Source organism: Malaclemys terrapin, chromosome 16 (assembly GCF_027887155.1).
Source record: "Malaclemys terrapin pileata isolate rMalTer1 chromosome 16, rMalTer1.hap1, whole genome shotgun sequence".
In the NCBI taxonomy this organism is placed as follows: domain Eukaryota; kingdom Metazoa; phylum Chordata; order Testudines; family Emydidae; genus Malaclemys; species Malaclemys terrapin.
Genome location: NC_071520.1, coordinates 26696567 through 26724103, shown reverse-complemented (window position 1 = coordinate 26724103; position 27537 = coordinate 26696567). Strand labels below are relative to the sequence as shown.

The 27537-nt window shown below is 45.6% G+C and overlaps 1 protein-coding gene across 14 annotated transcripts in view; it reads right to left on the bottom strand.

The window, feature by feature from the left end:
* Positions 1-27537, bottom strand: part of TMEM120B (transmembrane protein 120B) — a 65444-nt gene that overhangs the window by 29822 nt on the left and 8085 nt on the right. For 12 of the 14 annotated variants that reach the window (XR_008442506.1, XR_008442510.1, XR_008442508.1 and 9 more), the window contains exons 2-7: positions 26369-26487; positions 22765-22881; positions 21864-21923; positions 19318-19413; positions 10035-10124; positions 625-690 (exon numbers count right to left, since the gene is read on the bottom strand). Coding sequence is in view for 4 of the 14 variants with exons in the window: in XM_054006215.1 (XP_053862190.1) it covers positions 625-690; positions 10035-10124; positions 19318-19413; positions 21864-21923; positions 22765-22881; positions 26369-26487 (548 nt within the window). In the remaining 10 variants the exon portion in view is untranslated. Of the gene's footprint in view, positions 1-624; positions 691-10034; positions 10125-19317; positions 19414-21863; positions 21924-22764; positions 22882-23034; positions 23057-26133; positions 26218-26368; positions 26488-27537 lie in introns of all 14 variants that reach the window. The other 2 variants (XM_054006219.1, XM_054006218.1) reach the window with 2 other exon arrangements.

Sequence of the window (27537 nt, the reverse complement as noted above, 5' to 3'; positions counted from 1 at the left end):
GTAATTGTTTTTATTGTTTTAATAATAACTTTCTGTTCCTGTGGTTTTAATAAAGAAGTTAAATAGTGATGGAAATAAAAGGATTTTTATATTAAACATATATAAAAAAAGATTATAAGTGAGACTATTTTAATCAAGGTTTTGTTAAATTACACAAAACATTCAAATTGTTTGCACGATCACCCTAACCAGGAGATAAAAATTAAACCCAAAACAAAACCACGAGTTTGAATGTTTACTTTTATAATCTGGGTTCAGCAAAATGAAAGTAAAAAACCCAAAGATTTATTGAATATAATTCACGTCATTTATTGTCTATATAGAGAGATTTGCTTGTTCTTTAATATAAATTTCTTAGCTCTTTATATAGAGCAGCAAATCAGGGAGATTCAGATATTTTGCTGCCCCCATTACAGCTACTGAGCTGTTGTTTTAATGGAGCTGTAACTGAACTCTCCAGTAGTTCTATATTTATCATTCCAAATGTCACACCAGAGAAAACATAAGGCACAAAGCTACAGTAAGTGCCTGGAAAGACATTTATACCAGGTCACTTTAGACGCGTCTGAGGAGGGTTTAAAACCGTTAATGAAAATCTGTCAGCAAAGTAAAGAGAAAACTTACCATGTTAACATTACTCCAGATAGAAATGTGGAGACATAATGATGAGACACCCACCAGCCCTTAATCCTTAAAAAGAAAAGGTAATTAAGAAGGACAGTGGGGAAGAAAGTCACAAATATGCGCCCTAAATATAAAGCCAGTCTTTCAATGTTGAGATTGAACGTTCAATCTCAGTCTGAGCAGAATGTGCTAAAATAGTTTGGCCAGGTGAGTACTAATCATTTCTTGAGCTAGGATAAAAAAAGTCAGTATAAAATAAGTGAGGTTTGAAAAACAGGAACATCACACTGTCTTGAGTCAAAACAATCTACCACTGTGAGATTAAATACATAGTCTATTCAATGTTACTGGGAAGCAAAAGCAGCCATTGTTTTATCTCTACAGTTCACAATTGTAACGGTCAACAAAATTGCAAGAAATACCAAGAAAGCCCACAGTTCCCATTCCCTCTCAGTCACAAAAAAAAAAAAAAACCACACCAGTGAGCAGCAGACTTAATCCTCCCCAACCAGATCCCATCAGGAATAACATTCCAAGGCTCTCAATTCTGGGTTCAGACTGTTGGCCTCTCCATTTTCCTCAGCATGCATAATGGATATATTTTGTCGGGGATGCTCTCAGAGGTCACTGAACCCCACCCCACATTTTAATTATGTAATAATAGCAGAGAGTAATTTGAAGTCTGAGTAAGCACCATTACCCCCCCCACACACACACACACACCCTAGAGGGAGAATGCCCTCTTCTGGGCACCACCTGTCTAACCAGCAACATCCATGCAAGCCTTAGGCCTGCAAGCTACTTTATTTTAGAGGATGCGATAGAAGTGACTGTGTGCAGCAGGAAACAGAATGATGTTCAGAGGCAGAACCCACACACACAGGAAAGGGATGTGATGTTCAGAAGCAGAACCTACACCTCCCCCCCCCATATTTTTCTAACTGATATTTCAGAAGTTGCATCAGCAACACACTACGGGAACTCATCAGGTGAGTGAGTGAGAGGGCATGGCTACACTACACTTTGCTGACAAAAGTTACGGTGGTCTAAAGCCGCCACAGTAAGGTACATCGCTTGTGCGTTTGCATACTTGGCGCCTTGCACTGGCGCTGCAAGTACTCACCAGGAGTGCTTGTGTCAATGCACAGCACAGTGCACCATGAGTAAGTATCCCAGCATGCAACTCACCACCATCCACCGCACTGTCTTTTGGGAAGTTTTGGCAATGCATGGTGGGGCAGAAACAAGTTACACAGGAGACTAGGAGCAAGAGGTCAACTTCCCAGCATCCAACTTTCTCCAGCCCACATCATCGCTATCACATAATTTGTACCACTTTTGAAAGTACCACGAACACACACAGGACTTATTGCTGTCCACCACGTGTGACAGAAGCATGGAGCCTGCACAGCTCTGCACTCGTCATGAGCACTGCAAGCACAAGACACAATCCTCCAGTATTTGCAGAACCACAAGTACCACCCCAGAGAACAGGACAACGTCCTGGACGTCAGATTGCTGTGGGACACAGTAAGAACCAATTCAAGATTGTTAGTGGCATTCACAGAAGAGGTGCAAATGGTGGAGCACTGCGTCTGGGCCCAACAAATGAGCACTGATTGGTGGAATCACATCATAATGAAGATTTGGGATGATGAGCAGTGGCTTCAAAAACTTTCGGATGTACAAGACCACATTCCTGGAACTGTGTGCTGAGTTCAACCCAGCCCTGCAGTGCAGGGACACCACAATGAGAATTGCACTGACAATGGAGAACCGAGAGACGATCGCACTATAGAAACTTGCAACGCTAGATTGCTGCTGTGAGAAATCGTTTTGGAGTTGGAAAATCCACTGTGGAGGGGAATCACTGTCATGCAAGTATGAAGGGCCATTAATAGTCATCTGCTACACATGACTGACTCTTGGCAACGTGCAGGACAAAAATAGATGGATTTTCAGCAATGAAGTTCCTGAACTGTGGTGGAGCAATGGACAGCACGCTTATCCCCATTCTGGCACCACACCCCTTTGCCACAGAGTAAATCAACAGAAAGCTATTTTTCTTTCGTTATGCAAGCTCTCGTGGATCACTGGGGACACTTCACTGACATCAGTGTTGGCTGATCAGGAAAGGCACATGATGTTTGCACCTTTAAGAACACAGGACTGTTCAGAAAGCTACAGGCAGGGACTTTCCCCACTGGCGGATCACCTTTGGTGATGCTGAAATGCCAATAGTGATCCTGGGGGTCCCAGCCTACCGCTTACTCCCCTAGCTCATGAAGCCGTACACCATACAACTCAACAACACCAAGGAAAGATTCAACTACCGGCTCAAACAGGCGCAAAATGACAGCCGAATGTGCTTTTGGTAGACTGAAGTGATGCTGGTGTTGTTTATTCACAAGATTGGATCTCGGTGAGAAAAATATCACAATGGTTACAGCTGCCCGCTGTGTCCTGCAGAATGTCTGTGTCGCAAAGGGAGAAAAGTTGCTGCCAGGGTGGAGGGCACAGGTGGAATGGCTGTCTGCCAAGTTTGAACAGCCAGATACAAGGCTATCAAAAAAGCTCAACACGGAGCTACACAGCACTTAACAAGAGTCACAATAATGTGTTGGTGTACTGTGCTCTGCCTGGCCCTGAAGTTTGGGAGCCTGTTAAGAACTGTGTGGCATTTGGTGCATGATCAGTGTTGTATTCATAGATGTGCACCTATTATTTTTGTGGTGCAGACTATACATTTATGATTATTACACTGTGTTTGAAATATCTCATAGGATCAATGACAAAGTGTACAATCACAAGTAAGTGGGTGCTTTCAGGACTGCCAGCCATTCTCCAGAAATTATTTTCCAAATAATAATTTTATTGAGCAACAACACTTCAGAAAAATATCTGTGAAAGTTGAAAGCAAATATATTACAACCTTAATCAATTTATGGAACAGAGCATAAAGAAGGGGATGGAACATTCATGTCCATGTTAACTATACATACAGCAATTGTAGTTGAAGTTGTGTTTGTCCGGGATGACTCCCCGTGTGTAGGGGTAGGGATGCGTCCCTGATGCCACGTGGAATGTTGAGGGGGTGTAGGGATATAGGGAGTTGCTATACTGGAGTTCTCCATGGACTGCAAAGGGAGATAAGCCTAGGACTGCAGACCCTGTAGGTCCACTAGTGTCTGCAACATCTGTGTTTGCTGTCGGAGAAGCTCCATTATGTCCTGGTGTTTCTCCCTAGTGTCTGCAATATTCATCCTCCAGGGCCTCTGTTCACGATCTGACGCAGCTCTGGCTTCCAGGATCTCATTGAAATTGCCATCCTGGGTTCTCTTTTTCTCCTTCTGCCCTCAAGCAGCTGCAGATAAAACAGACAGAGGTGACTATACAACAGAAAGCAAAAGTTAAAGTTCAGAACTCCCTTCCCTGATTCTCGTAAAGTTTTAAACAAAACACGCTTATTGACCTTTCTGCTTAGGAATGCTTGTGCATGGCCCCACTCACAAGGTGGGTATGGCTGGCCAGGGCGGAGGGAAATGAGGTGGGAATGGCCCAGTTGCATGAAACTGAGTATATGGCAATGGCACTGAACACTGTCACCACTTTCCACAGGTGGTGGTGATTTCAGCTGATCGCTCACTTCTGGAGAGTAACAAAGGCACAGACAACACAGTTGCTGCTGGCGTTCCAAAGCCGCCTGGGCCATCATGCTGCTAACCTGTTTATGAAATGGTGCCTGCCAAAGTTATCACTGACTGACATGGAAAAGGATCCTTCCTCAGAGGAAGGAATAAGGCTGCCATCCCTAGAAACCTTTCAGAGAAGATTGCAAAGTACCTCTGTGGAAGTTTCATTGAGATCTCTCAGGAGAATTTGAGGGACAACCATAGGTATATAAACTGCTCCATAAGGAGTCCCCTGCCTAACTCCACAGGGGAATGAAAAGCAGGTGTTACCTGTTGTACCACTAGCTCTTTTAGTACGAATAAAAGAAAGAAAAGTCGATAGCTATGTCCTGCTAAGTTGGGGGCACCATCACTGTAATGGGAAATGCATTTACACACTTACCCAAGGTTCTTTCCCCTGTATCAGGTTCACCTGTACTCGACTGCCAGGACTGACTAGACCGTGGAGTCTCAAATAGGTCCTGGCTCACAGCACAGCTCAACAATTTCCCCGCTCACGGTCGCACGTCCCCCATCCTCCCTCTTCTCCTCCTCACTGTTCACACCAGGGGCCAAGGACTCAGGCTCCTTGGAGACGTGCAAGATGCTGGTGGGGTTTCCTCCAAGTACGGCATGCAGTTCTTTGTAAAAGTGGCAGGTCTGTGGCTCAGCATCAAGTTGACGGTTGGCCTCCCTGGCTTTCTGTATGCCTGCCACAATTTCTTTGCTTTCGCAAAGCACTGCTGCTGCTCCCTGTCAAACCCTTTCTCCTGATCCCCCATTCAATCTGCTCATAGACGTCCACGTTTCTATCGCTGATTTGCGGCTGTGTCTTGTTTGCTTCTTTATAGTGCATAACAAAGGCCTGAAATGGTTTGGGGTTTTTTTTTTTTTTTTTTTTTTTTAAATAAAAAAACAGTAGCAATCCAGGTCATGTCTGCCCTGTTTTCCCTAGAAGACTTTATAGACAACTGGGGAACTGGTAGGATGACATCAGAGCTGTCATCAAAGTGAAACCTAGTTCAAAGAAGTTAAATAATATTTATTCAGACTGTCTGTTTAATTCAGAGTTTTAAAACAAACAGTCTTGGGAGCAAAGATCTGTGGTAAAGATTTAACATCTCTGCTTCAATTAAAGGCAGGTAAAAGTCACAATCCACATCCGAGACCTCCAGTGATTGCCCATCCAACCAGGGAACACCAACCTTGATGTTCCTGAAATTTAAGACAAAATGCAAGCAGAAATACAAAGAACTACCAAAAAACAAAACAAGACACCTTTGTGAAATTCTTTATTAGAAAGCATGCCCCATTCCCCCAACCACCATGTGCAGCTGATATTTAAGGGTTAAACCTCTTAATGTAAACCACATGCCATTTGATATCATTAATGGTCTAGAGCAGAGGTTTTCAAACTTTTTTTCTGGTGACCCAGTTGAAGAAAATTGTTGATGCCCACGACCTAATGGAGCTAGGGATGAGGGGTTTGGGGTGTGGGAGGGGCTTAGAGCTGGGGCAGAGGGTTTGGGTGCAGGGGTGAGGACTGCAGGGATGATGGGTTTGGGCGGCAGGAGGGGGGGTCTGGGTTTGGGGGGGCTCAGGGTTGGGGGCAGGAGGGGGTAAGGGCTCTGGATTGAGGTGCAGGCTCTGGGATGGGGCCAGGGATGGGCTCTGGGTTTGGGGAGTCTCAGGGCTGGGGCAGGAGATTAGGGTGCAGTCTTACCTCAGGCAGCTCTTGGTCAGCGGCACAGCGGGGGTGCGGAGGCAGGCTTCCTGCCTGTCCTGGCACCGCGGAACACGCTGTGCACTGGAAGCAGCCAGCAGCAGGTCCGGCTCCTAGGTGGAGGCGCGCAAGCGGCTCCACATGGCTCTCGCCGCAGGCACCACCCCCCACCAGATCCCATTGGCCGGGAACCAGACAATGGGAGTGCAGAGCAGGTGCTCAGGGGCAGCATGCAAAGCCCCGTTGCGCCCTCCCCCCCCCCTCCACCTAGGAGTCAGACCTGCTGCTGGCCACTTCCGGGGCGCAGTGCAGTGTCAGAACAGGTAGGGACTAGCCTGCCTTAACCAGGCAGCACCGCTGCCTGGACTTTTAAACGGCCCGGTCAGCCATGCTGACCAGAGTCACCGCGACCCCAGTGCCTTACATTCCGTGACCCAGTACTGGGTCGTGACCTGCAGTTTGAAAACCACTAGTCTAGAGACAACTGTTTTCCTGAAATGAAACTAGAAGCAAAATAGGAGGATTTTTTTATTTTATTTTATTTTTTAAACAGTTCTGTGGCTACATTTGTTAATTTTAGGCCAGTATGCTGGTACTTATAAATAATTGTTGCTACAATCCTGCGATTATATTCAGTTTTGTAGCTTCACCTGTAATACAGATTAATCTGGATGAATCATCTCTGAAGACAGCAAGCAATTGTATTAGCTAATTAGGCACGAGTTTCCCCAGAAATGTTTTGTGCACACAGCCCTCAACCACCACTCCATATGGAGATTTCCTGCCTCTCCATTTTTAGTATGTAACAGGAGAAATGACTTTAGTACAAGGCTTTGGAAAAGTGACTGATTGAGATAAATGGCCATAAACTCCTTCCAGTTGGTCATTAAATCCCAGTAAACATTCTGCACCTCATTCATTACTGCTTAATTATATGTATGCTGTGCTGTCAACACAAATCTTCTACCACCACCATTTTATTTGGTTTACTCATGTATTAAGTTCAATTAAGAGAGAGTTTATAAGCCATTTGGTTCCCCAGGGTGGTGTTTATTGGACAAGGATGCACAAGTGAATTTGAAGTAAAGTGGTTTTGCTTATTCAAAGTGTGGCAAACAAGCCAAATTAGAGAGAGAACTAATTAATACAGCAGTAGTGTGTGTGTGTGCGTGCGTGCACGCGCGCGTGTATTCATTATCAAGATTGTGTGTGTGTTTTCCCTTTCCCTAGTGAGGGCCAATCTACAACAGATGAGTAGCAAAACAGCAGGGGGCCCATCAGATCTGACTTCACAAGCAATAATGTGTCTCTGTTACACCAGTGTACATAAGAAATAATGAAGTTAGAGCGACACCAGTGTAAAACTGGTGTGAGAAGAAGGCAGCAACCCAATTATTGTCCTTTCTAACCAGGCACTTGAGGAATGTGAGTTGGCTGGCTACTAGGACATTTGGAGAGGTCCTGAAATGGCACTAGGTATAACCACTGCTAAAAGTGCATGCAGCACATCTCAGCATTTGCACTGTTTCTTACAGATGTCTTGTGGAATATACACAGGGCTTAAGCAACAAAGTCAGGCAAAAAATCATCTTGCAGAATGTAGTTTCATGTCTCATGAAGCTTGTTTGTTTTTTAATGGCTATATTTCCAGCCATAAGAAGGGGAATGAAGGACATCCCTAGTTCAAAGCCACTATTAGTAATGCTTCTTTGGAATGCTATAGGACTCTGAGGATGCAACTACAATTTCCACCACTCAGACGAGGGAATCTGAACATTGGGGGAGGGGGGTGTCATGTCGTCAGGCCCCCTAGAAGTGCAAGGTTATTCCCTAATATGGTTTGACTGAAAAGGACGCTGTCAACTTGATTTATCTTAAATTGACTGACGGTCACCTGTTTTTGGTTTTTTAGGAGGGCAGATTCTATTTTGTTTTTTTAATTCACTGCTCTAAATACTATGAAATTATTTTTTAAAATTCCTTTCAAGATTCAAGAGATTTTTCTGCTCCTCCATTAATGTTTATAAAAGTCTCTTCAGCAAGAGAGACTGACTGACTATAAGGAGAACAATGAAACTGGCTACTCAAAGTGCTGTCAAATGCATTAAATAACTAAATTGAAAAACAAAAATTTTCATGTGTGTTTTTTCAGTTATAGTAATGTTCCACTTATTAGTAGCATCTAGCACTATAGTCAGTCACACCCAAGTATATATTTTGGGGAACACTAGTGGTTTTCATGTTGATGATGTAACTTGAATCGGCAATACTGGAAACTTCTAAAGAGTAACTCCAGCTATAAATGAATCTGCAAATAATTTAGGGTATTTATATTGAAAGCATACATTTTTAAACAGGAAACATTAGATAAAAACAATTTAGACTATGAGGGTATTTAAAGTAATAGTGTTTGGGGACTTTTGTTTATTTTTAATTTCTAACAGGTGTACACTATTTTTACCTCTTAAATTATATCCACTTTAACATCCAATTCTCTCCCCCTCCTCCTCCACCATTGTAGTTTAGATATATGTTTTGCTACCTATCAAGAAGTGGAAATGTGTTCATTATCTATTTCTGCAACCAGATAAGTCACATTACAAAATCCAGATCACAGTTAGGCTTCTCTGCATTCTTTTTAGTATGAAATCAGAGTTTCTACTGTGATTTTAAAAGAAGGGTAAGAGATATTAATGTAGTTCCAAAATTACAAGGATTCTGGAAAGTTACAAAAATACAGTCTTCTCTGTAGGCTTTTCACTAAGATCAAATGTAGCTTTTGGCTAAGATCAAGTTAGTCTCAGAGAAAGTATACATTATTAAATTATGGGGGAGGCATCTAACATCTGCAGGGAGATGGAATCAGTGATGCAGATGATCTTCAGCTATGTCTTATGCTTACAATAGTGTCACCTTAGACCAGGGATGGGCAAACTTTTTGGCCCAAGGGCCACATCTAGGTATGGAAAGGTATGACGGGCCATGAATGCTCATGAAATTGGGGGGTGGAGTGCAGGGGTGGGAGGGGGGAGGGGATGCGGGCTCAAGCTGGGGGTGTGGGCTCTGGGGTGGGGTTGGGGGATGAGGGGTTAGAGGTGCAGTAGGGTGCTCTGGGCTGGGATCAAGGGGTTTGGAGGGTGGGAGGGGGATCAGGGTTGGGGCAGAGGGTTGGGGTGCAAGAGGGGGTCAGGGGTGCAGGCTCCGGGCAGCTTACCTCAAGCAGCTCCCAGAAGCCGCAGCACGTCCCCACTCTGGCTCCTACGCAGAGGCGCGGCCAGGTGGCTCTGCACACTGCCCTGTCCACAGGCGCCGCCCCTGCCACTCCCATTGGTCGCAGTTCCCAGCCAATGGGAGCTGTGGGGACGGCACTTGGAGCGGGGAGCAACGTGCAGAGCCCCTTGGTTGCCCCTAGACATAGGAGCCAGAGGGGGGGGACATGACACTGCTTCTGGGAGCCGCACAGAGCGGGACAAGCCCCCAACCCCACTCCCCAGCTGAAGCGCCAGAGCAAGGCAAGCCCTGGACCACGCTCCCTAGCGGGAGCTCGAGGGCCTGATTAAAATGTCTGGAGGGTCGGATGTGGCCCCTGGGCCATAGTTTGCCCACCCCTGCCTTAGACTGAGTTAAAGGTGTGGGGAGGTAATCAAAGGAAAGTAGAAAATTAAACCATATTTAGACTGTCAATCTTTTGCATTCACAGGAAATCCTGCCAGTTCAGTTTCTATAAAGAAAGATTTGCTTATTACTAACTCACTAAAAACTAGTTTATTAATAAAAGCACATTCAGCACTCTGGTGTAAGGGATCAAGGCAGTTTCTTCGTAACTTGCCTTGTTTTTCTCATCCCCAAGTGAATGTGTGTGTTTGGAAATGGATGTTTTAAAAGGGTTAAATAAAAAGGACTGTTCAGCAGGATTTTTATCCTAACCTCACTGGGATTCCAACAACAAACCATCTTTGCCTTTTTGTTTTAAGTGAATCCTGTGCTTTGAATTACTTTGGAATATCATATGGTACCTTGATCCATTGCTGATGAGAATGCTTTCCCTTATTGTCAATGTGCAGTAATACCACACCAACAGGAAGTTAAACACTTCATCTGTCACCCTATTAAAAAGAGTAAACAAACAAACAAGCCTTATTATGATAAATATCCATTTCAAGATTATTCTTCTCCCTACCCCAAGAACAGTGTAAGTGAAAAATAGTTTGTGTGAAACCACAGACCTTAAGGCCCTGATCCTGCAAATCCTTGGGTACATGCCTAATGTTACACATGACTAGTCCTGCTGAAAAACCCCTACACTGTGCCTTTTCTTCAACAACTATGCAAATCTGGGCAGCAGGCGGGGGAGAGAAACAGACTCCGTTACTCTGGGAGACCGGGAAAGTGCTATGTGATAAAAGACTTTGGATCCCAGGCTGATGAGCAAGTGTGTAGAGATGACATTGATTCCATTTGAAGGAGGCAGTTCTCCATAGAAGAAGCAGATGATCCAATTTACACAGGCATTTTCAGGCTAATTCAATGAGCAGATACTATTAGATCTATATAAATCCAATCAACTAATAACACAGTAGAGCACTGTACTCTGTTTTCAAGACCTGAAAAACCTCCTCTATTTCGACATCCTAAAATTTAAAGTCTAGACGACCCTGAGCATTTGTGCATTCCAGGGAATTACATCCTTAACAAATGATGTTGCATTCATGGCAGATTTAAAAGGGAACTTAGCAAAACTTGAACCTGGCCCTCCCGTTAACTATTAAATACAAGAAGTTGCCAGAGACATTTTTTTAAATTTACGTTTAGAAAGGACGTTTGCTTTGATTGCACATTCCCCTGCAATGTTTGCAGTCCCAAAATTACAATGCTGTCATAGAACATGACCACCAGCAAGAAAAATCAATGAGTCTATCATTGTCCAAGTTGAGCTAAATACAAAAACAAATGATTAAATAGTAGGGCTGTTGATTAATTGCAGTTAACTCACGCAATTAACTAAAAATAATTAATCGCGATTAATCGCAGTTTTAATCACACTGTTAAACAAGAGACTACCAATTGAAATGTATTAAATAGTTTGGATGTTTTTCTACATTTTCATATACATCTTGTATTTGTGTTGTAATTTAAATCAAAGTGTACATTTTTATTACAAATATTTGCACTGTAAAAATGATAAACAGAAGAAATTGTGTTTTTCAATTCACCTCATACAAGTATTGTAGTGTAATCTCTTTGCCCTGAAAGTACAACTTACGTAACTGCACTCAAAAACAAAACAATGTAAAACTTCAGAGGCTACAAGTGCACTCAGTTCTACTTCTTGTTCAGCCAATTGCTCAGACAAACAAAAACGAGGAGTCAGGTGGCACCTTAAAAAAAGACGGTTACTCACCGTTGTAACTGTTGTTCTTCGAGATGTGTTGCTCATATCCATTCCATTAGGTGTGTGCGCGCCGCGTGCACGATCGTCGGAAGATTTTCTACCCTAGCAACACCGGCGGGTCGGCTGTGGAGCCCCCTAGAGTGGCGCCTTCATGGCGCTGAATATATACCCCAGCCGACCCGGCGCCCCCTCAGTTCCTTCTTGCCGGCTACTCCGACAGTGGGGACGGGGGGCGGGTTTGGAATGGATATGAGCAACACATCTCGAAGAACAACAGTTACAACGGTGAGTAACCGTCTTTTCTTCTTCGAGTGCTTGCTCATATCCATTCCATTAGGTGACTCCCAAGCCCAACTTAGGTGGTGGGGTCGGAGTGAGACATTGCTGTGTGCAAAACCGCTGATCCGAAAGCAGCATCGTCTCTGGACTGCTGCACTAGTGCATAGTGAGCTGTAAATGTGTGGACTGATGACCAAACCGCTGCTCTACAAATGTCCTGGATCGGAACTTGTGCCAGGAAAGCCGTCGAGGAAGCCTGGGCCCTCGTGGAGTGAGCGGTGAGGTGCGGTGCTGAGACACCTGCCAGGTCATAGCAAGTCCGGATGCAAGACGTAATCCAGGAGGATAGGCGTTGTGAGGAGACCGGTGAGCCTTTCATTCGGTCGGCCACTGCAACGAAGAGTTGCGTCGTCTTTCTAAAGTGCTTTGTGCGGTCAATATAGAAGGCCAGGGCCCTTCATACGTCCAGGGAATGCAAACGTTGATCCTGGCGAGTGGCATGTGGTTTGGGATGAAAGACCGGGAGAAAGATGTCCTGGTTGATATGAAAAGGAGAAACCACCTTAGGGAGAAAGGCAGGATGTGGACGAAGCTGCACTTTATCCTTATGGAAAACTGTATAAGGGGGCTCGGATGTAAGCGCCCCGAGTTCAGAAACGCGCCTTGCTGAGGTGATGGCTACAAGGAAGGCTGTCTTCCAGGATAGGTACAAAAGTGAACAGGTGGCCAGTGGCTCGAATGGAGGACCTGTGAGCTTGGAGAGAACCAGGTTGAGGTCCCACGTCTGAACGGGCTGACGTTGATGTGGGTACATCCGGTCTAAGCCCTTGAGGAATCTAACGACCATCGGGTTAGAGAATACCGAGGACGCGAGTTCCCCTGGGTGAAAGGCCGATATAGCGGCCAGGTGAACTCTAATTGAAGATATCGCCAACCCCTGCTGTTTTAGGGAGAGGAGATATTCCAAAATGAGAGAAATGGGTGCCTGCAACGGGGACATGGCTCGTTGTTCGCACCAACAGGAGAACCGCTTCCACTTGGCCAGGTACGTGGTGCGTGTTGAGGGCTTCCTACTGCTCAGCAGAATCTGTTGGACAGAGAGCAAGCATTGCTGCTCTGCCTGGGTGAACCATGGAGCAGCCACGCCGTGAGGTGGAGTGATTGCAGGTCGGGGTGACGCAGCCGGCCGTGGTCCTGAGAGATGAGATCCGGACACAACGGAAGCGGGATCGGTGTCTGAACCGAGAGTTCCAACAGTGTGGTGTACCAATGTTGTCTCGGCCACGCTGGAGCGACCAGAATTACCTGTGCCTGGTCTCTGCGCAATTTGAGCAGTACCTTGTGGACCAGAGGAAACGGAGGGAAGGCATAAAACAGGTGGTCTTTCCAGGGAAGGAGAAACGCATCCGAGAGGGAGCCCGGAGCTCGACCTTGTAGGGAGCAGAACACGTGGCACTTCCTGTTGTCTCGAGATGCAAACAGGTCTATCTGGGGAAACCCCCACTTTTGGAAGATGGAATGTATGATGTCCGGACGGATAGACCACTCGTGCGTCTGGAAGGACCTGCTGAGTCGGTCCGCTAGAGTGTTCTGGACTCCAGGGAGGAACGATGCCGTGAGATGGATTGAGTGGGCGATGCAGAAGTCCCACAGGCGAATGGCCTCTTGGCATAGAATTGACGAACGTGCTCCTCCTTGCTTGTTGATGTAAAACATGGCCGTGGTGTTGTCGATGAGAACTAACACACATCGGCCACGTAGGAGGTTGAGAAATGCCTGGCACGCCAGGCGCACCGCCATCAGTTCCCGAACATTGATGTGCAGGGCTAGCTGGGGTGCAGTCCACAGGCCCTGGGTATGGTGTTCGTTGAGATGGGCGCCCCAACCCAGAGATGAAGCGTCTGTGACCAGGTGCAGAGAGGGTTGTGGGGCGTGAATGGCATCCCCTCGCAGACCACATTGTGATCTAGCCACCAGGTGAGGGAGGTCAGGACCGAGATCGGGACCGTGACCACCATGTTCAGGCTGTCCCGATGTGGTCGATATATTGACGACACCCAGGTCTGGAGTGGGCGAAGCCGAAGTCTGGCATGCCTGGTTACGTACGTGCAGGAAGCCATGTGACCCAGCAGGGTAAGGCACGACCTCCCCGTGGTAGTTGGGAACGCCTGGAGCCCTTGAATGAGGCTCGTGATGGTGCCAAATCGGTTGTCTGGCAGGATGGCTTGTGCACGTCTGGAGTCTAGAACTGCGCCTATGAATTCTATTCTCTGGGTAGGTTCTAGAGTGGATTTGTCCTTGTTGAGTAGGATGCCCAACTCGTTGAATGTGTGCACTATTATGTGGACGTGAGCTTGAACTTGCTCCTTGGTGCGACCGCGTACCAGCCAGTCGTCTAGGTACGGGAACACCTGTATCCCTTGCCGACGAAGGTACGCTGCCACGACAGCCATACATTTCGTGAACACTCTTGGGGCCGAGGATAGGCCGAAGGGAAGGACTGCAAATTGGTAGTGCACCGCGTTTACCACGAATCGCAGGAAGCGTCTGTGAGGTGGGTAAATTGAGATGTGAAAGTATGCGTCTTTCATGTCGAGGGCGGCGAACCAGTCTCCAGGATCGAGGGAAGGGATAATGGCCCCCAAAGAGACCATGCGGAACTTCAACTTTACTACGAATTTGTTGAGTCCGCGCAAGTCCAAGATGGGCCGCAGACCTCCTTTGGACTTGGGGATCAGGAAGTAACGGGAATAAAATCCCCTGCCCCTTAACTCTATCAGAACCTCCTCTATGGCCCCCATGGCCAGGAGCGTAGAAACCTCCTGTATAAGAAGTTGCTCGTGAGAAGGGTCCCTGAAGAGGGACAGGGAAGGGGGGTGGGAGGGGGGGATAGAAGAAAACTGGATAGCGTATCCCCTCTCCACCGTGCGGAGGACCCAACAGTCCGAAGTTATAAGGGACCAAGCGCGGTGGAAGTGGGAGAGACGATCCTGAAAGGAGGGGTCTGGATCCTGGGGGATGACTGGGGCGCCGTCCTCGACCGCACCTTCAAAAGTTCTGTCTAGGACCTGAAGGTGGTCTTGGTGGCCCCTGGTTCTGACCGGGTTGAGGGCCAGCCCATCTTCTCCTACCACCTCGCCCTCGCCTCCGGGCCGAGTCTTGTCTCTGACGAGGCGGGGGGGGGTAGAAGCGCTGAGGCTGCGGCCTAAATGGTCTGCGCTGAGGGCCCACAACATGCATCCCCAGGGAGCGCATGATTGTTCTCGAGTCCTTGAGGCTCTGCAGGCGAGAGTCCGTCTTGTCTGAGAACAATCCATGTCCCTCAAAGGGCAGATCCTGTAGGGTTTGCTGCAGCTCCGGAGGCAAACCCGAAACCTGAAGCCAGGAGATCCTGCGCATAGCGATACCCGAAGCCAGGGTCCTCGCAGCTGAGTCTGCTATGTCCAAGGAGGCCTGCAAGGAGGTCCGAGCCACCTTCTTGCCCTCCTCTACCATGGCTCCAAACTCTTCCCTGGACTCCTGGGGAATCAACTCCTTAAACTTCCCCATAGAGTCCCAGGAGTTAAAATTGTAGCGGCTCAGTAGCGCCTGTTGGTTCGCCGCTCTAAGTTGCAGCCCTCCGGCTGAGTAAACCTTACGGCCAAACAAATCGAGCCGCTTAGCCTCTTTTGATTTAGGCGCTGCAGCCTGCTGGCCGTGGCGCTCTCGTGCGTTCACTGATTCCACCACCAGTGAACACGGTTGGGGGTGGGTATACAAGTACCCGTAGTCCTTAGACGGGACAAAGTATTTCCTTTCCACCCCTCTCGCTGTGGGTGGGATAGAGGCAGGAGTTTGCCATATCGTATCCGCATTCGTTTGAATCGTGCGGATCAGGGGTAACGCCACCCTCGATGGGGCATCCGCTCCAAGGATATTCACGATCGGGTCGTGCACCTCCACTATCTCCTCCGCCTGCAGGTCCATGTTACGGGCCATCCTGCGCAGAAGATCCTGGTGAGCCCGAAGATCTATTGGAGGTGGGCCTGTGCACGATGTGCCCGCCACTGCCTCATCCGGAGAAGAAGAGGAAGATGCCTCCGGTGGAACAGGATCCAAGGGCTGGTCCTGGTCTCCCTGTTCCTGGGCTGGAGCATCACCTGTGCCTGGGTCCAGGGCGTCAGGTGGTCCGGACCCAGAAGCCTCCATGCCCCCTGGCGGAGGCCGAGAAATGGTGGACTCCGGGGCCCCTCTGATGGAGTGACCGGAGCGAGAGGTCGAAGCAATTGGAGCCCCTTGCGCCTGATGGTACGCCCACGGGGTCCAAAACGACCAGTGAGATGGGCCATGAGAATGGTCCTCTGCCATCTCCTGCCAATGGCCCAAGTCCTGTTCCTCGGCTTGCCCCTGAGGGGGGTATGCCGATCTCGAGAGGTCCTCCGAGGAGTGGGACACCGATCTCGATGGCCACGGCGGTGCCGAGAGCGTCGAGACGATTCCCATTGGCTGCGGTGCCGCACGGTGCCGGTCCGGAGATGATCTATCTCTACGCGGTGCCGGCGATCGGTGCCGGGACCGGTGCCGATGACCTCGTCGGTGCCGGGAGTCGGATCTGGACCTCGACGAGGACCTGGAGTATGCCCGGTGCCGGGAGCGGCCTCTCGACGTCGAGCGTCGACCGTAGCGGTGCCGAGAACTACGTCTCGACGTTGATCGGTGCCGACGATCATAGCGGTGCCGAGACGTAGAGCGGTGCCGCGAAGATGATCTTGGCCGCGAGTACGACCGGTGCCGAGGCGATATTCGGTGCCGGGACTGCGAGCGGCGTGGGGACCTGCTTCGGGACCTGGATCGGTGCCGAGGTTCCAGCCCTTGCGATGGAGGGCGCATCAAGGCAGGTTTCCCCCTCGACTGGACCGGGCGAGTCAACGGTGCAGTCGGTGCCGGTGGTTGAGGCGGTGCCGGCTCCGTGAGAGCTATTAAGTCTCTCGCCGCCGCGAAGGTCTCTGGAGTCGACGGGAGGCACTGTATCACCGCCGGTCTCGGTGGAGACGCTATCTGCACCGGACTCAACGGCCTCGGCGCCGGAGTCGACGGTGCTGGAGGCACCTGTTTCCGGTGCTCCACCGGCGGACGCGGCTCTACCCCCGGCACTGGGGGAGCCGGCGTCTTCGGCACGGATGTCCCCGTCTTATGGGCTTTTTTATGCCCCGGGGATAATGACCGGCGCCGAGGCACTGCTTGCGGTGCCGACGAGGTCCGGTGCCGGGGAGGCTTGTCTGACGCCACTCGCGTGGTCGTCATAGCCGGTGCCGCCGGGGCACTGCGCACCGAGGTGCTAGGTGCCGGGGCCTGACTTGTAGATGGAGCGTCCGGACTAAGTGCCGCCTCCATCAGGAGTTGCCGGAGCCAAAAGTCCCGCTCCTTCTTGGTCCTTGGTCTGAAGGCCTTACAGATCTTGCACTTGTCTGTTTGATGGGACTCTCCCAGGCACTTCAGACAGGAGTCGTGCGGGTCGCTCGTGGGCATAGGCTTAGCGCAGGAGGCGCACTGTTTGAAGCCGGGAGCGTTGGGCATGAGCCCGGCCCCGCGGCCGGGGGAGAAAGGGGGAGACGACCCCCTTAATCCCCTGAACTACTTAGAACAACTAGAACAACTTTTAAACTATTTAACTATAAACACTAGAACTATAACTATAACTATAACTGTGATACAACAAACTAAGCTAGGGAGAGTGGAGAGCAGCTAAGCAGCGCTCCACAGTTCCAACGACCGTCAGGGGCGGTAAGAAGGAACTGAGGGGGCGCCGGGTCGGCTGGGGTATATATTCAGCGCCATGAAGGCGCCACTCTAGGGGGCTCCACAGCCGACCCGCCGGTGTTGCTAGGGTAGAAAATCTTCCGACGATCGTGCACGCGGCGCGCACACACCTAATGGAATGGATATGAGCAAGCACTCGAAGAAGAACTAACAGATTTATTTGGGCATTATTTGATGCATCTGAAGAAGTGGGTTTTTTACCCAGGAAAGCTTATGCCCAAATAAATCTTTTAGTCTTTAAGGTGCCACCAGCCTCCTCGTTGTTTTTGTGGATACAGACTAACACAGCTACCCCTTGGATACTCAGACAAACAAGTTTATTTACATTTACAGGAGATAATGCTGCCCTCTTCACCAGAATGTGAGAGCAAGCATTTGCATGGCACTTTTGTAGCCAGCATTGTAAGGTATTTACGTGCCAGATATGCTAAACATTCATATGCCCCTTCATACTTCGGCCACCATTCCAAAGGACATGCTTCCATGCTGATGCTCATTAAAAAAGTAATGCGTTAAATTTGTGACTGAACTCCTTGGGGGGAGAACTGTATGTCCCCTGCTCTGTTTTACCCGCATTCTGCCATATACTTCATGTTATAGCACTCTCAGATGATGACCCAGCACCTTTCACTGCAGATTTGACAAAACGCAAAGAAGGTACCAATGTGAGATTTGTAAAGATAGCTACAGCACTCGACCCACAATTTAAGAATCTAAAGTGCCTTCCGAAATCTCAGCGGGACGAGGTAGGGAGCATGCTTTCATAAGTCTTAAAAGAGCAACACTCCAATGCAGAAACTACAGAACCCAAACCACCAAAAAAGAAAAATCAACCTTCTGCTGTTGGCATCTGACTCAGATAATGAAAATGAACATGTCTCGGTCCGCACTGCTTTGGATGTTTTTTCTGCTCAAAAAACAGGTCATCAACATGAACGCATGTCCCCTGAATGATGGAGGAAGCATGCACATCTGGCACGTAAATATCTTGCAACGCCAGCTACAACAGTACCATCAGAACGCCTGTTCTCACTTTCAGGTGACATCGTAAACAAGAAGTGGGCAGCATTATCTCGTGCAAATGTAAACAAACTTGTTTGTCTGAGTGAGTGGCTGAACAAGAAGTAGAACTGAGTGGACTTGCAAGCTCTAAAATTTTACATTGTTTTATTTTTGTACACAATATTTTTGTACATATTCTATATTTGTAAGTTCAACTTTCATGATAAAGAGATTGCATTACAGTATTTGTATTAGGTGAATTGAAAAATACTATTTATTTTGTCTTGTTAGAGTGCAAACACTTGTAATCAAAAATAAATATAAAGTGAGCACCGTGCACTTTGTATTCTGTGTTGTAATTGAAGTCAATATATTTGAAAAATGTAGAAAACGTCCAAAAATATTTAAATAAATGATATTCTATTATTGTTTAACAGTGCGATTAATCATGATTAATTTTTTTTAATTGCTTGACAGCCCTATTAAATAGTAAATTTAAAAATTCTTTCAGCTGTAATAATTTATGGTGCAAAGGAAAGGAAATTGGTTTTAAGAGATATGGTGCCTAATCCTCCAAATATTTCCACGTGAATAACTTCAACAGCTCCATTGAAGAAAATGGGACTACTCATAAGTGTAAGTGTTTTAAGGATCAGCACTATGATTTGTCTTGACAGCACCTCTTAACTCTGAATTCTGCACTAATCACAATAGAGTTATAACAACTTCCAATACTGAGATGCAGAGAACATAGTGTATTCTAACTAAACATTCAACACTATATTTTTATTTAAAATGTTTAATCAGAAATAAAAGTATTGCCTTACCTGTAATGAAGAATAAACCTGCATGCTACAGCACCAAGTAACAAGATTATTGTCAAATAAAGTTTGAATTTTTCATATTCATCTTTGTAGGCAAACCTGGGATGACAAAATAAAGTAAAAGCATTAATATTTCTGCCATTAAAAACAACTAAAACATCTACATATTTGTGGTTTTAAAACTGGTTTACATTGTACAAGTAGAGTTCCCATTCTACATACATGTTGTACACTTAGCACCCTATCTGTCCAAAAACAAAAAACATCTTTAACTAATATTCATAGAGTTTTTTCTTGGGTGCTTTTCTTATCAACTGTCATGGGGGCAGGGGGACACACACACAAAAACAAGCTTTAAAGTAATCCTGAAGAACATTCCTTCCTCATCTGTCCCCCCACCCCAAAAGCAAAAAAACAAAAAAACAACCACCACCCAAAACCACAAAGTAGCTCTCACTGTTCCATTTCCACCCCCCACTGAGAAAATGCAAGCATGGTATAATAGAAGTAAGACCTTTGTACTTATATGGCACCACTGAGAGAGGCTTCACTTTAATAAAGCTCTTTGTTAACATGAATTAATTCAATCTCAAACACCCTGCAAGATAAGTAAATATTATTAGACTACTTCCTTCTGTATGGCAACAGTGGAACAGTGAAAGCAATGATGTGACTATAGCTGGATCTTAAGGTCTCTTATCCAGTTCAGAGCAGATAGGGTTGCCACCTGAATGGCTGTGACTCCTCCAGGATGAGCAATCATCCGATGTGATGTTGCCAACAGTTTACACCACGCCACAGTCGTAGTCCGGCGATTCCCTCACTTTCCTTCTATGGAGTAAGTATGCATATCTCCCATGTCAGGTGCAGATATTGTTTATAGCCTACCTATGTGCCATGGGGAGGAGAAGCCCAGCACTTGCACAGCTGGGGTCATGGATTAGATTTCTGTTTGGTATGTTGGCAGCTGCCCAGGCTTCAGAGCATCTTCTGCTAATGTCTTTGTCTTCTGCTAGGAGGGCCGTGGCACAAGACCAGAAGGGTTTTCTCAAGGTTAATCAGTGGCGCGCGCGTGTGTGTGTGTGTTTTCTAGGTCGTGGTGGAGCAGTAGTGTGGTATTTGCCACAATCTTTATGTTCTCTCTAACTGTTGCAGCATCTTGTCAGATATTTGCTGGCACAATGTTAACCAATGGTGATAGCCATGAGGTTGCTACTGATTATGCAAAAAGCTGCATTAATTTCTGTGTCCTCTAAAATATTGCATGGGCTTTGGCTCCAAATTGGGGCACAATATTCCGCTGTGGAATGGAGTAGGGCTAGTGTCAATAGTTGGTGTATGCAGATGTTGCTTCCCCAAGATGTTCTTGCAAGTTTCTGTATGATGTTGACCCTGGCCTTCATTTTCCTTTCGGTTTGTTCAAGGTGGCGACGGAAGCGGAATGTGCAGTCCAGGGTTATCCAGGATTACGATCATGCATCAACAGTGACCCACAGAAATTTATATTTAATGTCTTCTTGACCTGCCTATTATTCAAATGGAAAGCTGAGACCATTGTTTGAGGCATTTGGCTTTAACCACCTGGAAACAGATTTCTAAGGCTTTTAAAGTCCTGTTCTAGAACCTTTTCTAAGGTTTCAAATGAGGAAGCCTGGGTAGCCAGTGTAATGTCATCCACGTACATGAACTTGTAGGAGGATGTTGGTGGAATGTCGCTGGTATGTAGGTTGAAAAATGCTGGAGCTAGAACGGACCCTTCAGGGAGTCTGTTCAGTCTTTGCAGGCTGCTGACAGCATCCCTGAGATACACCGTGAATCATTATTGAACTATTAATTTTATACTTAGATTAAACAGGTTGTGATGAAGACAGAACCAGAGTTTAGGCACCCCAACTGCCAACATATCACATTTCTACTCAAAACTATAATTATACTTCCAATTCTAGAGTTATACTCTGTCCTCAGTAACACCGGTCCTTAACATAGTCGCACAATAGGGATTCACACACCATTGAAGACAATGGTGTTACAGATGTTTAACTGGAGGTCACAGTCTCGTCTGCAGATTTTTTATTACTGATGATTAGGTACAAGCCAAAGAGAACCCAGCTTAATTAAAATTTGAAGGGCTAGTTTCAGGCCTGGCAGTTAAATATAAATATATTTTCTCCTTTTCTATTTATAAATGGATCAAATTTTCTCTGGAAGCCATTGAGAGCCAATATAGCTGGAATCACACTGCTATTTATACAGTTACAAAAAAAAAGGTCACAATTTACGTTCTTCTCCACTATTAAGTCCATGTGTGTAGCCCCCAAATATTAGACTAGTTGTTTAAAAACAAGTGGTCAGATGTAATTCCACTGAATTCAGCCATGGATAAATATGGTACAGTATTTTGAATAGTACATAGCTCTATTGATTGATCTTGCAGGGCCAATACCCTGCTCATGCGATTGGAAAAAAATCATCTATGCCATACTTCAACATCTGTCTTCTACTAACTGGGAAGAACTGTAAAAAAAACAAAACCAAAAAAACCCACTTACTTTGCCTGATTACTTAGAAGAGTTACATTCACATTTCCCAGTACCAGATTTAAGTACAACCTGAAAGACAAAACAGCCAAAAGACAGATCAGTCCATTTTAATTTAATACAAAAGAACCACTGCCCTGCAGGCTAGATTTAGAGAGATGATCCAATTCCAGTAAGCAATACTGTATATTTTGGTCTAAATTTTGAATTATAGCAAGCAAGAGATAAAACTACAGAAATTCTATTAAAATGCAGATGGTGCCCTAGGAATACATATCAGTGCTCTCTTCAAATTGATCCTCAATATTAGTTGGTGATTGATTCATTTTTTTAAAGTCAACATTTTAATGAGTAAGACAGATAAAAAAAGTTTCTGGTGGGAGACCTCTTTACTCTCTGTAATGTTAGGGATCAGGAGAAATTACGAATCAATAGTCAAAAGAATCAGGGGCGTGGAAACTGGATTAATATTTTCACAGCAAGATAACTACATCTGCAAGAAGCAGCCCATGAATGGCATCCCAGTACTGTTAAGACAGAGTACCACAGATGAGAGCTCTCTTGGTACCAAAGAGCAAAAGCCAATACGATTATACTGTAATATGGGAGTGTTTACATGAATATTCTGAATAATAAAATTCCACGTTAGCCAAGCCATAGAGCCCATATAGTTTCTTTCAAAAGTGAAATTTACTTCTGATCCATCTTTCCCTCTCCATTTAAATCCTCCTGCAAGCAGGGATGTGATTAAACATCAAATAGTCTATTGTGCTACCTACCATATTACCGTTTCATTTACCTTATACTTTCCTCTCATTCTTTGCAGATGTGTGTGTTAAATTCTTTTAGAAAAGACACATTGATCTAAATACTTGTAACAGCTTTATATTAGGAAGATTTAATAAGTACATACCCATTTCTCTTTGGTAAATAGGCTTCCATGTCAAAGAAAACATTTTGCCTGTCTTTGATCTGGGTGTTAATTTGCTGTATGAGATCAGATTCTTCAGGACTAGACATGTGTTTGCACCTGTAAGGATGGTGAAAACACAGATCCCATTTTACAAAATGTATTTTAAGGGGCATAAAACCAGCTTAAACATGGCAACTATTTTTTTTTTTTTTTTTTTTTTTTTTAAATAAAGGTATTTCCTTACCAGCACTTCTAACAGCAAGAGCTTACCTTTAAACTTTGGTTGTTAAAACTGAAAAAAAAAATTTTTTTTACTTTCCTCTGTTTACACTCTCTCTTTACTTTTACACTATGTTCAGCTTAAGCAACAGAAAGACTAGTCAATGATTATAACCTAATGTGAAAAGTTCTGATCAATTTCGCTTTTTGTTTCTCAGTTCATATAGCATCCTGCTAATATGTTTCGATCCCCCAAAACTGCTAAGTAATGTTATGAATCCCTTTTCAAAAGGAACTTTTCATTATCTTTAATTTTTTTTTAAATATAGTATTACAGATGTTTTATAAAAGCTTGCTTTTAAAAATTCTAAACTGATCTGAGTATGCTTTTAAATTGAAAAATCTCTATCCAGACCATAAACTTCATAAAAGGCAACCTGAAGAGAAAAAAAAAAACCAACAACAAACCCACGCTGTATAGCCTTTCAAAGTGACATCATGCATCCTACAGAGCCCCAAGTGAAAGGAGGTTAAACTAACTTAAATTCAAGAGATCGATTTGGTCCCTACACAATTAATGGTACATTAGATGGAGGAAGGCAGGGGAAAAGGACCTTCTGATCAGCTCTTCCTGCAGTGTCTCCTCTATTGAAATCAGCAGCTCTGGGGACAGCAGGTGGTGCCAGTTTAAGCACTGCTGAATACAGATGATACTAGAGCAATAGGAGGGCTTTTCATTAACTGCTTTGTGACTCTAACCTCAATCATACTGCTGCTCAGCACAAAGTTCTTATGGCTGGAAGGAAGAGATACAAGTGCTGAAACAGTGCAATAATGGAGATTTTAAAAAAAATCTCTAAAATAGATTGTCATATGGAGCTCACTGCTTTGTACCAAGGAGAGAGAATTTGAGGGGGTGAGAAGGGGGGACAAATTTCATCTCCAAACTATATAGCAAGATGATACTTCTGTGGATTTTTTAAGTTCCTGCCCAGCTCTGCTAAGAGACTATTCCAGTTGCAACTGCCAATGTGTGAACAGATAGGGAACAGCCTGCCAGAGCTCAAAACAAAGGGGAAAAATGCAGTTTCCTTTTACTCCTGCATAGAATTTATGACCCCTGCAGATTTTTTTGCTTCCCCACAGAAAAATTACTTTCTGACAGGGAAGCCACAAGAGCAGTCGGTCGATCCTCCCCAGCAGTGTGTTTTGGGTACCCTGGGCAGCCGGCAGAAAGGTAAATTACTGTGGGGGCATGGGGCAGGGGAAGACCTGGCTGGTGGCTCCTATCCTGTGCTGGGCTTAGCTGCTAGTCCCAGCCAGGCTGGGGAGGACCGGACCGGACTTCCTCTGCACAGCATCTGGGGCTGGGACAGACCTATCCCCAGATTTCTCCCCCAGCAGCAGGAAGCTCTGCAAACTCCCCACCCCCACCTCCTGCACCCATCACTCCTCAGCTGCAGGGGGAGGGATCCCTGTACAGGGAGCTGCTCTTCCATCTGCCCAATTCCCGCCCCCCCCCCCATGCATCCAGACCCCCTCATACCCTGACCCTACCGCTGAGCCTCTTTCCCCCCACCCCACACTCAGAACCCCCCAGATGAGTCCCACTCCACCTGCACCTGGACTACCCCGACGAGCCACCCACACTTGTATCCCCACCCCACCGAGCCCCAACCAGTTGCATCTGGATACCCACCCCACTGAGCCCCACTCCCTCAGCATCTGGACCCTCCCCACTGAGCCCCCCAAACCCAGACCCCCACACTGAGCCCCAACCACCTTCTCACCTGGACCCCCTGACAGAGTCCCATTACTGTTACACCCAGAACCACCCACCCCCCCCAACAAGCCCCGGTGCATCCAGATCCTCCCCGCAGCCTGATCCCCTATTGAGCCGCCCACACCCAGATTGCCCTACACAGAACCTTCTCAACTCACACCTGGAGTCCCCCACACTAAGCCCCTCCACACTTGGATCCTGCCTTGCTGAGCCTGCCTGCCAACACCTGATGCATCTGGCACAGAGGGAGCAGGGCCCTGGGGTGTTTCTGGGGCACACCAGGTCCTTGCACCGTGTCAGGGTTGGGTGCAACCTCACCACTGAGTCCATGTTCGGGGGACGGGGGGCCTGCACAGAGATCTCCCATCTCTGTGCAGCCAGTGGCCTGTGCTCCCCAATGCCATGCTGGAGCCTCCACATTTATTTGACAAATAAAATTTGCAGAATTTTTTTTTTTTTTTTTTGGGGGGGGGGGGAGGGGGGATGCAGTATTTTTTATTTTCTGGCACAGAATGCCCTCAGGAGTATTCCTTTGTAGTGGTAGAACAGAAGGAAAGGGGAGTTCCTCTTTCAACGTTTGCCACTTGGAAATAGGACAATAAATTGGGTCACATCAGGAAATTCTGAAAAGGAAATATTAGTAGATGATAACTAAAAGTCCATGTAGTAGAACATTATAGAGAAGGAGATGAGGAATTGATAAACATGTACCTTAGTCTGGTGGTTAATCAATGCTTACATATGATTTAACACTGACAGTAAACTCTAAAAGATAAATATTTGATGAATTGGGAAGCAAATGTTAACCAATACAAATATTGCAATGTAATCTTTAAATCTCAAAAAAAAATTATAAAAACTATTCCTGTTTTAGAAGTATATTAAAGTCTCCAATAAGCCAGAAGAGATACCCCATATATTTATCTCTAAACATTAAGTCATCATAGTGTTTTTGTAAATTTAGCTAGAACGTAGCTTTACTGTTGCAGGTTTTGGGGCTTAAAATATTCCTACGCTACATGTGATTTGTCATAGCCTATAATTTATGGGAAAATTGGTAAAACAAAAATTAATGTGAAAATTGGAAGTAACCTGCAACCTTGAGAGACACTAAAGGCAATATTTTTAGCCTAGTGCCAATGGAATTAAGCACACTGCTCCTGTTGTTGGTGGGAGTTGAGTATCCAAGCCCCACATTGGAAGAATACCACTGGAGATTAAAATTTACCTTTAAATGCAACCACATTGCTACCAGCAAATTCACATGACTTTTCCATAGATAGAAGGAACTGAGTTTTATCTTACTAATAAAACTACAGGTAACAGACTGATGGCAATGCAGTCCTATAGTATAAAAATATTCTTACCACAAAATATATTGTAGGGAGCAATTCTGTACTGGCTCCTGAGGGATACTCTAGATGATCTAGTTGGTCTTTACTTCTATGAATCTATTATGATAGAAGTTAAATCAAAATTTACACAGCTGTGATAACCTAAGGCTGCTCTCTTTTTTAGGAGACTGGACATGCAGCAAAACAATAATTATAACCTGTATTTCAGTCACTCAGGAGAAACCCCCCCCCAAGACTATCCCATTACCGTTGGAGGCTGTATTTCAAGTCTTTTATTTTCCTCTTCTGTTTACGAATGGAGCTGCTGCATGCAGTCTGCAAGTTATTGAGTTCTTCAAGTTTCTGTCTATAGACCTTGTGAGTTTCCTGCAAGAGGGCAGAGAAAATAGGCAGAAAGAAGATGCAATCTCTTTAAGTCAGAAAAACCTTAGGAAAAAAAAACAAAAACAAAAAACAAGGCACACCCTGTTTTTCTGGGAGAGCAGAGGCCCAGGTTGCTTCTCCAGCTTTCTCCTGCCTGCCTAAGGAACAGGTTTGCCTGCAATTGTGGGTGCTATTTTTACCATGCACCCTAGTTTTGAGATGATTAACATCTGCATCTCCCAGTGACTTCAACTGGAGCCATGGTTCCTCAACACCACCACCAAAAACAAAAGTAATTTTCATGATTTTGATGTCATTCCTGCTGGGGAAGGTATCTGCTGTTGAAATATGGCCAACTGCTCCCTTTATCATAAATTGGTTTCATTCTATGCAAGGTTCTCAGGATACCTATGGCACATAGATGCCCAGTCCAAGTGATTATAAATGTCACGTAAAAAAATAAAAATAAAAAGCCTATATAAAGAGGAGGATGAATGTCTCCTATTTTCTTCGTTTCCCTTGCTGTTACTGAAGATGTCATTTATACTTCATAATGAGCTTTTCCACTCCTAAAAAAAAAAAAAAAAAAAAAAAACTCCTCCTCCTGTCTGATCCTGCAGTAAAGTCATAATCCTATGTTCCATCCCAATCTGTTTCTGTGAAATGTCTGGTTAAATGACAGATCAAGGACTCCAATTTCACTGTACAATAAAATGGGAGATGAAGAGCTAGGAAGAAAAGAGGAAAACAGATCTTGTTTAAAACATAAAACCCTCTTTACCACTTTTGCTAATTAAACAAATTTGAATGACTAGTAACCAGTACCATATTCTGATTAACAGATATAGTTTGAAGTCTGCCACTCCCTGCAGCCTGACAGGCCCTCTTTAAAGAAGAGCCTCCTCATCAAAACCTGTCATGTTTTCACTTTCTGAACCCAGAAATTACTGTTTGACTGGCTTTTCCACCGCCAGTGAGCACATGTGCATGTTCCTTGCACCTACGCACACCCCTCATTTTAGCTTGCAGGCTAACGGGGTAATTTCTTCACTC